This window comes from Triplophysa rosa, linkage group LG22 (assembly GCF_024868665.1).
Source record: "Triplophysa rosa linkage group LG22, Trosa_1v2, whole genome shotgun sequence".
NCBI lineage: Eukaryota > Metazoa > Chordata > Actinopteri > Cypriniformes > Nemacheilidae > Triplophysa > Triplophysa rosa.
Window position 1 is genome coordinate 10,434,395 of NC_079911.1, and position 14,987 is coordinate 10,449,381.

General features: G+C 38.3%; 1 protein-coding gene across 4 annotated transcripts in view; it reads right to left on the minus strand.

Annotated features, from left to right (window-relative positions):
* The window catches only part of cadm2a (cell adhesion molecule 2a), a 375,584-nt gene that overhangs the window by 81,696 nt on the left and 278,901 nt on the right, over window positions 1-14,987 (minus strand). For 3 of the 4 annotated variants that reach the window (XM_057321795.1, XM_057321794.1, XM_057321797.1), the window contains exon 3: window positions 14,835-14,861. The exons of the other annotated variant lie outside the window; for it this stretch is intronic. In XM_057321795.1, coding sequence (XP_057177778.1) covers window positions 14,835-14,861 — 27 coding nt within the window. The remainder of the gene's footprint in view (window positions 1-14,834; window positions 14,862-14,987) is intronic. 4 annotated transcript variants of the gene reach the window in all.

Sequence of the window (14,987 nt, forward strand, 5' to 3'; positions counted from 1 at the left end):
CGGTGAAAACAGATTGGATTTATGATGGCTAATGAGAGAAACGGAGCTAAATAAGGTCTTTAGCTCGGTGCAATGCTACAAATTTTGCATCTTTTTCTGCTGCCGCTAATTGCAGTGTTTCACAATTAGCCTGATTTGAGGAGCTGTCCTCAGACATGGTGTTGCTTTCATAAGACAACCAAGAGGACAGAGGGAGAGAGCGAGAGAGAGAGAGAGAGAGAGAGAGAGAGAGAGAGAGAGAGAGAGAGAGAGAGAGAGAGAGAGTTGCTAAGGGCCTCTCCACAGGCTCCCTGACTGAAGAGCCCATCCACCAGCTGTGGTGCTTATTTCTTTTCGATGCCTCGAACACATTACATGCACACACAGGAGAGATGTCAATTTGTCATTTATAGAATTTCCACTTTTATTTTCATGAAACACCTGCATATTTCACTAATATGCTCAGGATGTACCGATATTTTGCGATGACATCACACCCACGCCTTTGAAAACACTATACGATAGCAAAAACATATGTGCAACCTGTACAGACCATACAATACTACATAGAATCTGGTTGACAAAGGGACTTCCCCTCACATCTTCTGAGCATCTCAAGATCAGACAAGTGAAGAGACAAGGTCATTTACGATCTCGATTGAGGTCTCCTGCAGTTCAGGCATTATGTGGAGGAAGACAGTGAGATGGAATCGCATTACTTTAGGTAGGCAGAATACATTATTCATCTGGCTTTTGCGTGAAGCATGACCTGCCAACTTCTTTCTCTAGTTCTCAGCTTCTCTGCTTACTGCTTCCTTGATCTCTACCACATCATCTTTGCCTTCCTCTATTTTCTCTCTATAATCGGGAGAAAGGGTCACCATCCCCTGGGAAATCAAAACGACACTGAAACTGTAGGTGCAAAACTTGTTCTATTTTTATGCAGGTTGTTGAAAACATCGGTCAACCAAAATGTGTCAATTTCAGAAATCCCCAGTAGAGTCCTATACTGTAAATTGGATAACCAATAAATTAGGAACGTTGTAAATGGGGGTGATGAAACAAGGATGTACTGTGATGGTTTTCATACCAGAGGTCAACATCTCCAGTCACCCAAAGTTTAATACTAGGGATGCCAATTTAGATAAAGTCCCATAATCGATTTTTATTTACATTAACGATCAATTAATCGATTATTCGTTAACATTAATACTGAAATATGCCTCTGCATTGGCATATAGGCATGACAGCGCGAAAAAGCCACGCAAAACACCATCTTCCTCACCTGAATAAAAAGGTTTCTAAGTTTTAAAAAAATGCCTAGTAGCATTGTTAAAATGAATCTGTGTGATTGATAATATAATAGAATTATGTATTTGATAATTAACATATGGACCAATATACAACGTGTCGCCGCCTCAGATGTGCACTCTGGTAATTGCATATACTGTAAGCAGACTCATATCATTGCGCGCGTCTGCATGAGAGAAAAGGTTGATTTGTTATTATAAGTGTGTTATTTTCTTTCTAAATGTGCATAGGACATAGCGCATGGACACTATCGACAGTATTACAGAGAATCTGTAGAATTCGAACTCTATTCAAACTCACAAATGTCCATAACGTGTTACAACCTTTAGCGGTCCTGAAGTTGAGACTTGTGTCTCACACTGAGACATAATTTGCAGTTGGGATGAGTGGGACATGTCGCCACCACTTTTTGCCAAGTCAATTGTGTCCCGAGCACTTATTTGAATAAAACTAAGCTTGTGGAACAAACACACTGTGAACGCGCCGCTTGCGCATCCATTGTCCAAGCACAAAAAAATGTGTAAACGAATAAAGTATTTAATTTTTTAAAATTATTTTTGTTATATTTAGTTATTATATAAATATTTTCGATATTAAAGTATTGTTTTCCATTGATTTGACCAACCCCAGTGGGTGGGGGCGGACTTTGTCCCTACCACTTTTGAAAACAAAGTTACGCCACTGGTCTCACATAAAATAACATTATTATTTGTATTACATGAGCAGAAGCTAAAATAACAGTTAAATGATGTGCTAAACCATTTTGATTAAAATAACTGATAAGCTGTCCACATGCGATCAATGCAATCCTAAAAACCCTGATGGTACTGTACACTTTAGGAATGCCGGTGAGGATTTAATAAACATGTGACAACATACGTTACCGATACCACACATTATAAAAGAAAATATATTTGCATTTTGCATCTATAGCGCTTATTTTGCTCTGCAGTAGGGATGGGCGATATTATATCGTTTGCGATATACCGGTAGAAATTCTCCACACGATAGGAATTAGTCTTCCCGCGATATAAACGATAAATTCTAGTTCATGACGTATTTCTTTGTGAGACCCATTCACAGCTCATATGTGAAGTGAAAACGGGTATAGCGGAGGGCGGACGTGAAGCTGAGAAAGAGTTTGCACTAAAAGACGAGCTCTAAATCTCGTTTAGGTTGGCACTGTAGATGCATCCGAATTAATGTTTAATTTCACTTTCGTTTTATTTAATTCGTTTAAGTATTCGTTGATAGTCATAATACGTTACACCACAACATTTAGTTTGGCTAAAAGTATTTATTTAAACATTCGTTAGATGTTATGCGCGCGTGCGCAAATAGTTTAGTATGATTTCTTGCCTGTTATATACAGGATGAATGGAGCGTCCCGTGCGCAGCTCGCGCCCACGTGTGCTTTCATAGCGACACAGCGCGCACAGCACTGCTGCCTGTTCACATACAGTACAAATGCGAGTTTGTATGACGTTATTTTAAATACGTTTATGAGCGTATAAAAGCATGGATTATTTAATTAGATTTCTTTTATCCGCAATTTTTCTGTTCTCTTTCTGTAGCGCGAGTCATTGACAGATTCAGTGTATGTTGCTGTGAGAAGAGAAGGTTCACACAGTTCAAGAGAGAGTGATTGACAGCGTGATGCGATCGATCGTTTCCAACAACAGAATATATACAGTTTTATATGACATTATGTGTTTATTGAGCTTTAGTTCATTTAACTTTTCTCTACTACAACCTTTTGAAGTCGAATCTCACTATTACATTTTATATTTACAAAAATACTGTAGGTATATTTTGGGAGCTGTTTGATTTGGGGTAAGTTTTACTTTTTGATAATATTTGTTTTTCTGAGGGTCTAGACTACATGCAGCTACTATCACTTGACACAAAAAAACAGCGGTGGATGACGTTATGAATATATCGTCATTTTTATCGTTATCGCAAGAAATACCAAGAATTATCGTGATAGAGTTTTAGGGCCATATCGCCCATCCCTACTCTGCAGCTTTAGATCTTTTTTCCTTGACAAAAACAAATGCTTAAAAAATGTTTCTTCATTATTATTCTTAACGAAAAACTCAACAATCTTAAAATAGCCTAGTATCATTACAAACGCACTTATGGTAAACTTTTAATAACAAAGGCGGATGGTATCCAAAGGAAAACAACATTTTCTTTTGATACCCATAGTTATTCATTCATTATTTACTTTTAATTAAACAACAAAAACATAGTACACTGACAAACTTGCTTATATGAAACAGAATGTTTATTAACAAAACGAATAAGACTGATAACATTGTACCTGTTTTGTAACGTAAATAAATTCAAAGATCTTCGGATTGTTCCCTTACTTCAACACACTTTGTGGTTTATTATTATTTTAAATTAAAATTCAACAATAAAACAAGGGCAACGCTACTTATATTGAACGAAGAAATAAAACTTATAAAAAAAAAGCTCTCCTCCGCTCCCGCTGACAGACATGCGCCTCGCAAACTCTTGCATCCATTGTTCAAATGAACTTTCTTTTATTTCTATAAAAGAAAAATGCAAAACTAAGGTGTGTCGGTAGCCAGGTAATGTAATAAGTGGATAGCCATTGCGTTTTTCCATGAGTCTGCTGTATGTGTTATGCGCACTTTACCATATCATCATTACAGAATACCGGACCAGAGAATGGATCCAGCAGCAGTATGGCCAGCAGGAGCTCGCCTGCTAATGTTGCGCCAGGGCTGTCGCTCCCTTGAGGATCATACCCAGGTCTTTTTGAACCTATCTCATCAATCAGATTTTCCAGATAAGTCACTCAATGTCTTCTACCGGTGCAGTCTTAATGATCCTCTGAAAACTCAGCTTGCCAGTTATGATCCTCAAGGGAGCTTTCAACATTTTGTGGCGCAGGCCTTGTTACTGGGTGGTTCTCCTTTCACTGTTGACGAGGTGGAGGAGAACGTCTCACTTAAAACAATTTTTGGGGGGGCAGTAGGCCTCAGGTTCCGCAGGCCATGGAGCCAGGCCCAGCACTGCAGCCTGCAGTTCCCATGTTGATGGTGGCCTGCCCAATCAGCAAGATGGCCGCCAAGCCAGAGTCTCCAGCTGTCATGGCTGCCAAGCCAGAGTCTCCAGCTGTCATGGCTGCCAAGCCAGAGTCTCCAGCCGTCAGGGCCACCAAGTCGGTGGTCCCAAGTCCGGTGGTCATGGAGGTGTCTGCTCCTGAGGTCCTGTCCTGGGAGTCTGCCCCGCTGGTGATGGTTGCTGCGTTGCGGTGTGTTTGGGCAGTGCACTGCTCTCCCGTTCCTGAGGCTATTGATGAGCTGGCCACTCTAAAGTTCCCTAAGCCGGTCCCATCCGGCCTTCCAGAGGTCTTCCAGCCAGTCCCGTCTGGCCTTCCAGAGATCTTCCAGCCAGTTCCGTCCGGCCTTCCAGAGATCTTCGAGCCAGTTCCGTCCGGCCTTCCAGAGATCTTCGAGCCAGTCCTGTCCGGCCTTCCAGAGGTGTTTGAGCCGGTCCTCCGTGGCTCCAAGCCCTGCCAGCGCCTCCGTGGCTCCAAGCCCTGCCAGCGCCTCCCTGGCCACCTGACCAATGCCCAGGTCCGCCTCTGCTCCGTGTCCCAGGTTCTGTTCCCCTTCATGGGCCTGGCCCTCCATCCCGCCCCCTATTCCTTCTCTGCTCCTTCGCCCTCCTGGACTGTTGTTTTGGGGCGTCTGGAATCCACCCTTAGAGGGGGGCTATGTCTGTCAGCCGCAGTGCCCTCGTGCTCCACAAGAGGGAACTCATCTCATCACCTGGACTGCCATCTCACACTACATTTCCCATAACCCTTTGCCCGGACTCGTCAGCCATCATTGCATTCACCTGTGTCTTGTTATCTTGTGTGTATATATAGTGCCTGTGTTTCTTGTGTCAGTTGTCCGTTATTGTTTAGATTGTAATGTGTTCGTTATGCCTTGTTCTCTGCCTTTGTTTTCTGTGGATATTACTTTTATATTAAATACTGTTGCATTTGGATCCTACTTGACCATCTCATCATTACAGTAAAACTGTTTTATAATATTAATATAATACTGCATTAAATATTTAGTTTGAAAGCTTCTGTAGTTTTTTCCTTTTTAAACACATTCAGCATTTTTGGATAAATTTAAAGTGACAGCATCTGGGTCTTCAAAGCTTTCCATAGACAATTACTTTGGTTTACAAGCGTCTGTCTGCACTGGAAATAACTGAAGTTTTGGACAGCCTGTAACATTAATGCCAAGATTAACTGTAAGATGTGCTTCCAGCTATTCCGAAATGTTTCTTGTTTTGCATATTTCCTGCCAAGAGCACTTTTGACAAACAAACAACTGCTGAGAGACACCTGAAACTACCCACAATGCCTAACAGCACAATCAACAACACTGAAGCTGAAAACCTCATTTTGAAACATCCATAAAAAAAGCGTTTTAAAATGAAGTTAATCCATCAAAATATGCAGAGTTCAAACAAGTTGAAAAATGAAACTCAGAGATGTTAACAAAGAAGAATAAATGAAAGAAAAACAGAATCAATAAAAGTTGACAAAGTTTGATTTCAGCCGTGTATCTGACACAAATGTGCAAAACTTTTTAAGTAGACATGCACACAGTAATAACAAGGCGACAAGAATTTGAAAGGTCAAACGAGAAAAATAAACAGATATCTAATTTAAAATCTGGTATCCTTCTCTTTGCTCATCTGGGTGAACTACACTTAATTAAACAATAAAAAATGAATGACTGAATTCACTTATTAAGAAAATACATAGAAATAAAAAGTTGGTCCCATAAAAAAATGTCAACTTAATGGATGTTTTTTTTGCTATATGAGTGACAATATACAGCAACAAGTTATAATTAAATAAAAAAATCTGTTTAGTCTTGCTACTCTGTATTAAAGTGTCTTTTTCTTGCTTGAAGGACATTGAAAACAGTAACTTTTCAGGTCAATCTACTCCTGTGCAGTGGACCACATCTTTGTAATTTATCAACTTTTAGTAGTAGTGGTTAAATGACCATACTTCAAATATTACCTCATTAGCTGGAGCATGATGCTACAATCAGCAGGATCACACACAAAACACAGATACTTAAAGGAAAACCTTGAAAATGCCTTCAGATTGCAATGTGTGTGTGTGTGTGTGTGTGTGCGTGCGTGCGTGTGTGTGTGCGTGTGTGTGTGTGTGTGTGTGTGTGCGTGCGTGCGTACGTGTTTGTAGGGTAAACCCTACGGTATGGGGACAAAATGTCCCCACAAAGATGGCAATATCCAAAATCCTTGTCCTTGTGGGGACATTTTTTGGTCCCCATGAGGAAACAAGCGTATAAATCATACAGAATTAACTTTTTTGAAAATCTAAAAGAGCAGAAAGTTTTGTGTGATTGTTAGGTTTAGGGGTAGGGAATATGATATACAGTTTGTACAGTATAAAAACCATTGCATCCATGGAATGTCCCCATAAAACATGGAAACCCAACATGTGTGTGTGTATGTGTATGTGTTTATATATATATATATATTTACATTTATGCATTTGGCAGACGCTTTTATCCAAAGCGACTTACATTACATTATCCTATACATTTTGTTTCTAAGTATGTATGTTTGTTTATATATACATATATATATATATATACTGTATATGTGGGTGTCCTTTGGTGTGACATTGCAAAAATTAGAAAACAAACTTTTAATATTATATGGTTTTATATTCTTAATAATTATATTTATCATATAAAATAGCATAAGAGAGATTTATCTTCATTGATAGCTTTTTTTCTACATTTTTGCCGTCACACCATAGGACAAATTTGTATATTAGTCTGTCAACTACCCATATACAGACGTTGTGAAGGTGTTTTTCTTCATCATGGAGAGGATAATGTCATCATCCACCACTTTGATCTCGTATGGACGCCTAGGATTGTTTTGTTACTGAGCTCAGCGGTGTGTTGTTTTTCCCCCAGAATGTCCCAAATTGTTGATTTGGCCGCTCTTAATGTTCCTGGCATCTTTTTGACGGATTTGTAGTGTTTTTAAAATCTAACTATGGTCTGTTTCACTTGCATGGCGATCTCCCTGAACCCCATGATGTGGGTTCACAGCAACAGCTTCCAAATGCAAACACCACATGTAGAATCAACTCCAGACCTTTAACATGCTTCATTTATGACAAAATTATTTAAGGAAAAGCCCATACGTGTGAATAAAACAGCTTTTTATTAAACTGTCCCATTACTTTTGGTCCCTTGAAAAAGGGGGGCGCTTCATATTAAAGAGCTGTAATTCCTAAATCCTTCAGCTAATCTGGATGGGAATACACTCTAAATAAAGCTGAGAGTGTGCACTTTAAGACAATATCTATTATAAAACTGTAACTCGAAAACATATTGATACACAGCTAAAATAACTAAAAATGTGCCTCTGTCCAAATATTTATGGCCCTAACTGTATGTACATATAATACATAATACAAATACTGTACATGTATCTGTTACATATATTTATCTCAGTGCCAATCACCCCCCCCCATCTCTCTCTCTCTCTCTCTCTCTCTCTCTCTCTCTCAATGAGCAAAATATAACATTAGCTCTGCTCTCTACTAAACGTCCTCAGTGACTGTCCCACTGAGAGCTGCACGAGCTGTACAACACAAAGAGGGAAGAAAAAGACAGATATAAGGGGAAAGCAACATACAAACATTTTCCTCATCTCAATATCAGTTCCCAAAAATGACAATGAGAATTTATATGCACTGACAATCATATTGTTACAAAAAATTGTCTTTTTTTTACAGAATGTGTCACAATACCTCATGGACTGACTTTTATTCTGTGTCTGTTTTGGGCCATACTCACTGTATGCTTTCATTCATGTAAACAATTCAAAATAACATTTTGTATTCCGCAGAAAAAGACAACGAGGAATAGATTTATATACAGTAATCTATAAAAACAACAAACAGCCCTTCACTGCCTGCCTTTGTTGTGCTAAAAAGAGCCAAGTTCAGTCTACCAAAGAAATAAGAGCCATACAGGTTTCACATATTTTAACAACATACGGTACTAGTATAAGTCACGCAACTGACATTAAACAGCTGTTGTTTTACTTTGTTGCTTCTCACACACAATCTGCTGCTGTTCAGAAGCTCTCAACACTGAAACTTCACACAAAACTGTTGCATGGATGATCTGTCCAGGCTATCCAAACCCACGTACCTACATAACCTTTCAATTAAGAAGATGACCTTTAACGGGTCTGCCCTCGCGATCTGAGTCACGAAAGTCGGCCTGGAGGTAGTCATGCCCTTGACTTTTAGCCCTGAGCGTGCTTGCAGAATACAAGAGGATCATGTTTGTCATCAGATCAGCCAGTTTTTCATTTCCTCACTGACAGGTCATTCCTAACCTGTATGACTTCGTTTCTTCTGCAGAACACAAAAATAAGATATTTTGAATAATGTTGGTAACCAAACAACATTGGACCCCATTGACTTCTGTTGTATGGACACAAAACCACATTTCTCAAAATTTCTTCTGTTGTGTTCCACAGAAAAAAAGATTTTTTGAATGACATAAGGTCGAATACATTATAAAAATCTCTTTAACACAGACATACGTTAATGTATCCAGAGCATTTATGAATCTTGCCAAATGCCCGCATCCCAACCAGGTTACAAAACACATGATCTGCATGTGAACAGCCATGCTGGAAACATCTTTATGATCTGAGATGCGTCTGATAAGACTATCCTGATGGAGAACGATATTATTAGGACAAATTACCCTGGCACATAATCTCTGATGGGATAAGACATAAATAGAGCACTACAGATCCCGGCTTATATTTGGACCGCAAGCTCTGTCACAACAGACGACTGCAAGTCTTGTTTAATCTACCGTCTCATCTAGACGTCTCTGTTGGATTCAGCCTCAGCATTCGCCTGGGTTTCTAACCAAATCCAAACAGCTAATTCATGATTGAGATCTACCACACAAAAACGGTAGGCACACGGGCACGGTGCCAGATGACTGCACCCAGGTGTGTGGGCAGTGCTGAAGCACAAAAATAGGTGCCATTTGGGCAAACCATCTCAGGTCTTCCTCCTCAACTCGATTGACCAAATAAATTTCCTAAACAAGATCCAATCTCTTACCCATTCAAGTGCCATACACACTTACAGCAATTTACAGCGTGAAAGCGTCCGGAAGACATTTTCAATGAGAGCTGGCGATCCGAGGGGTTGGCGGAGTTCAATGTCATGTTCATGCCTAGTGATGCAATACGGCAATTACCAATGGGAATGCAGACAGCGGAGATCATGTGACCTGCCGTCTGATAGTGACCGACATCACTGACACTTTTTCGGCCTCCAGTGATGAAACCGCTGTCTGTGTGAGTTCTTTATAGGAGACATTTGTGGGCACAACCACCTTCAGCATGTGAGTCAATGTACGATTAATAACTCGCAGCGTTGCTTCCTCCCACCGGACACTGGCACTTTTGAAAGTAGAGGTGTTCATTCTGGATATTTTTTTAATTCAGCACTCAGAATCTTTCCCAGGGGCTGAGAATAATATTTGAGGAGTTAATTAGAGCTGTGGGACATTTTGTCAAGAGATATTGCTTAGCAGAAAAAGATGAAAGATATATAACACAGATTAGAAACTAATAGTGGTCCCCAGCTGATTTTAATACGCCCTGACAGCGAAGCGCCCTCCTTGTTAACCCACATTGGATTATTACACTTAAAAACACCCTCATGTTTGTTTATTTTGTAATTTTGTAAAGTGCTGCGTCTGTCTTATCGTGATCACACATCAGTATGGATTCTGCTTGTGGAAATACAATTGAGATGATGGACGTTTCCGTACTAATACGATCTGACAAGGAAGCAAACAACAAAACAGCATTTCTGTACACATTGTTTTTGAAGAGTAGATATCATTAAAGGCATTTCTAACACATTGTCTTCAACATTTTTGCAGCTATAAAGTGGGTCAATCAAAAATTGGCCCTTCGCAAAGCCCGCCCCCTTTTGCTATGTCCGACATTAGCCATAGCGCTCCCACTGACTGCACTAAAGAATATGTATCGTAAAATAATCACTTCTGTAAAAAAATGACGTGTACTTTACTTTCAGCCAAAAGCAATAAGAAGGTCTGCAATATGCATATGAAATATGCATTTTGAAAGTGACTCGGAATAAAATAAACAAAATATAGATGGAAGCTCTAGCTTAATTTACTGTGCTTGCTGTAACGACATAATGTCTAGATAGCGCCATTGGTTTCTGACACATTTAAGCAACGGGTGAAACTGTGATTATGACCATAAATTATGACAAAATGTCGAATTGCAACAGGGGGAGCACAAAATATTGGCTATATGATTGGTCCGGTCGCCTGTCAATCAAACTCCACGCGGGTAAACTGCCATTCTACTATTTTTAAAGGTGCAATGTGTGGCATAAAGAAGGATCTATTGACAGAAATGCAATACAATATACATAACTATGTCTTCAGAGGTGTATAAAGAGCTTACATAATGAAGTGTTATGTTTTTATTATCTTAGAATGAGCTATTTTTATCTATATACACCGCGGGTCCCCTTACATGGAATTCTCCATGTTGTTTCTACAGTAGCCCAAATGGACAAACTGCTCTACAGAGTGTCCTTCATAAATACGTTATCTCTTTCAGCAAATAAGCAAAAACGTCATGACATCTTTGTCAGTCGCCAAAGGGCTTCGAAAGGGAGGGGTGAGCGAAGGACTGAGCCGTTGGTTGCAATTCGCAACCTCACTGCTAGATGTCGGTAAATTTCAAACACTGGACCTTTAAAGGAACAGTTACAAAAATTGACTGCCATTGACAATTTTGCCACACACTAAGAATAGCAAGTTGAATTCTTAGTGTTAGACAGAGTTTAATTTAGAAATAAATCATAACTAAGAAATTGTTAAATGATTAACACTGATACATGAAAGTGGTCAACTACACCCATACAACAGGTGGCACTATACAAATGCTATTTTCACTAAATAGCTATTCAAAAATAACAAAAAATGTTTTCAAAGAGGTTCATGAACAGATTCCCTGTCATTGGCCAGCCAAACAGACTGCCCCACCCTAAACTCACTTTATTGGTTGAGACCAAGACAAGACCAAGGCAGGCGGAGACAGTCAAGACCAAGACCATCAAAAAACAGTCTTGAGACCAAGACTGGTCTCGAGTACTACAACACTAGTTGAGCAAATGTTGATCTGTATTATGTCGAAAGTATAGCTCTACAGTTTAATCTATTACATATTTTAACATACTAAAGCTGCAATCCAATATTTTTCTTTTATTAAAATGAACAAAAAAAATCAGTACATAAAAAATGAGTGGTCAAAATAGTTTTTCTTACCTTCCCATAATCCATAACTGTAAGCTTATAATTACTGATTTATAATTAAAGCTGTCGGGTCAGATTTCGTATGAAATGTAATTTTGATGTCATTTCACATCAACCCACAAAAAGATAAGTACGTGAAGTACACTTAAAAAATGTATTTTTTTTCCTCCAGATTTTTCACGTAAATACAATACAAAACTGTTAAATTACAGAAAAAAACAGCAAATTTACAAGAAAAACATGCAATTTTATGTGAAAAAAACCTATATTATTAAACTTTTTTTTTTAATTTCAGCTTTTTACAGGATTTCTTTTTCACTGTAACCTGCGATTTTCTGTTTCAAACAAAGATGGCGACAAAGATGCAAAAGTTACAGATTGCAGCCTTATTTACTTTTCAAAAATTCATTATTAAATAAAATGCCACCCTCAGTTTTAACCAGTTATATAGTACTAATTGAAAGACGTCTGATGAGCCGTGGCTGTAAATAAAAGTGCTTGCATAAAGAACATGGACACTAAAACCCACCCACACAGTGTAGGATGTGCATTTTTTTAATACACAATGTAATTTCTGATTTAGAGGAATTTAATCAATTAGCAAACAACAAATGAACTGGCCTCAGCAGTTCCGCTTTCATTTGCACAATTAGACCAGTGTGCAGCTGCTCTTGGCATGGTAAACAAACGTCCCAATCACAGTTCCTTAATTGTAGCAAGTCTTTTTTCTGTCATTTTAATGCTGTAATTTACTGCGACAAAAGGGGTAAAGGAGCGATGCCTCTGTCTGGATCAAGTTTGCCCGTGAAAGTGCTGTTGACAAATACAACTCTCTTACTTGCCGAGCACGAACGCACACACCCAGACAAGGCTGTGCGTGAAGCAGGGAAGCGTCCCACAGCAGGCAGATGGCACACAGGTAGAATTGCCATCTGAGGTGAGCGCGTATAGTACAAGTCATGCATTATTCATGAAGAGAGCAGGTGGTTTAGAGAACTTGGTCGCTGATAGCAGCACGCTCATTCTGTACACACAGGCCTCATTTCATCTACCTGAGCACAAATATTTGCAGGTGATAGTTTTTCTTCCCTCCAAAATCAGGTGGACCTCCGGGAGAGCTTACAAATGTCACAATCAGATCTACAGCCTGGGAAAGATTTTCATTTTTTGCAATAATAAATACTTATGAATCAACCGCCTATTGCTGTAGTTGCCGGAGAACAGATTGACTCTGTATGTGTGTGCGAGAGTGTTTGTGGGTAAGATATCCCACTTCCTTGTGTCTTACCGAGTCATACATAACCTCTGTGAACTTCCCCTTGTAAATATTTCACAGGCTCTCACTGAACCACTTAAGTCAAAGCGTCTTTTAAATTTAATGTCTAACTATGTGGCAAACAGCAATCGTGAAATTATACAGCCGTGGTCTGAAGGATGTGCTGTCACAATAAAGTTTCAAAAATACAGCCGTAAACAACACTCTGCGTACAGTTCATGTCTATGATATAATGCTTTGCCTTGTGCTCCTGAATAATGCAAAGCAAATCTCCGAGCCCTTAAATCTTTTCTTTTTTGCAATGCAACATCATTTTTGCCAACTTTTTTTTTTAAAGCGGTATAAATGCAGCTGTAGGTGGGTCACTTTCACAGGTAAACAACTGTATTTGACAAAAGCAGCAATACCCAAATCAGAAAAAAGTTACACATTTCTATATATAGACATACTTTTTTGAAATATTAAAAAAGTAAAATATTCAAAAACAATAAACATTCATATGAATACCTATTCTATAAAAAGTCTTAAAAATTGATATGATAAATATAACGTAGTTGTAATGTTAAAATCCAAATATGATTAATACAAATAACAAAATAATAATATGAATATATATTAATGTGAATAATAGGAATTTTGAATTCTTATTATATATATATTTAATTCAATATTCTTATGAATATACTTATAATGTTAATAAAATATCGGAGAAAATATGTTAATAAAATATGAAAAACAATACAATAACAATATGAACGATATGACTATATATTAATATGAATAATAATAATATAAATAAATATAGTTGTGATGGTAATAAAATATAATTAAAAGTAATACAAATAATAGGAATATATATAATGTGAATATTAAAATATTATTATGAATAAATATAGTTGTGACTGTAATAAAATATTATTAAAAAAATACAATAAAGATATGAAGAAAAGGAATACATTTAAATATGATAATATATATATATTTATATATATATATACGTAGTATATATATATATAATTAATAATAGTAATACAATGAGTTGTGCTATATGCGGTCATTATAATATTATTAATAGTATTAATACAATGAGTTGTGCTATATGTGGTCATTTTGGTGTTGTCGTGCTAAACATTCTACACATATGGTGGCATTCTTCTGCAGTTGGTTACTGTTTAAGCAAAAAATGGCCAGCAAGTCTCAATAATATTATAAACCATAAACATAGCCAGAATTTTGTACATGCCTTAGCATTCCCCACTTAATATCAGATCATATTTGATCAATTTTCAGATCTGCCAGCATTACAGTAAGTAGCTCTCATTTTCATAGAGATGACAATTAATATCTAAAAAATACCTTCAAAACTGAAGCTCAAGTAGTAGGATATTACACTAAGAAGTACAGCTTGAATGCACTGAAATCGATTGAATTGATGAGTCAGCCAAAACGCACAATAACTGCAAGTATACTTCAGTTTAGCATTTACAGTTCACACTACACTACAGCGTCTACATATCGCTACAAGGCACTACTGTACATGCTACGAAGCTCCATGCAGCACCGTTCAAATGCTCGGAAGCCTTGCAAACTGAAGGAAGAAAAGATGACACGGGAAGTAAAGCAAAGGATTGAGGAGGGCTGGAGAACAGACAATGACAAGGGCAGTAAATAGTAAAAATAATGGTCTGAACCCCCAGTGTGTGTGGAGGAACAGAGAGCGGTACTGCCTGCCTGGCTCATAGCAGTGATAAGACAGCTATCTCAGCTCAGCTTATTGGGAACTGTGTCTGCCTATTTATCAAGCAGCAGGGAAGACGGAGGATCCGACTCACCTCTCACTTTGTTTTTCGTGGCCGCCACTGGAATCGCAAAGCATTATGGGAGAGAATGGAAGGGAGGAGGACAAGGAGGGAGAGAAAGAGGAGAAGAAGAAGATTACATTAGAACCAGTTTCAAGATGGTGCAAAATGCAACGAACCAGCACA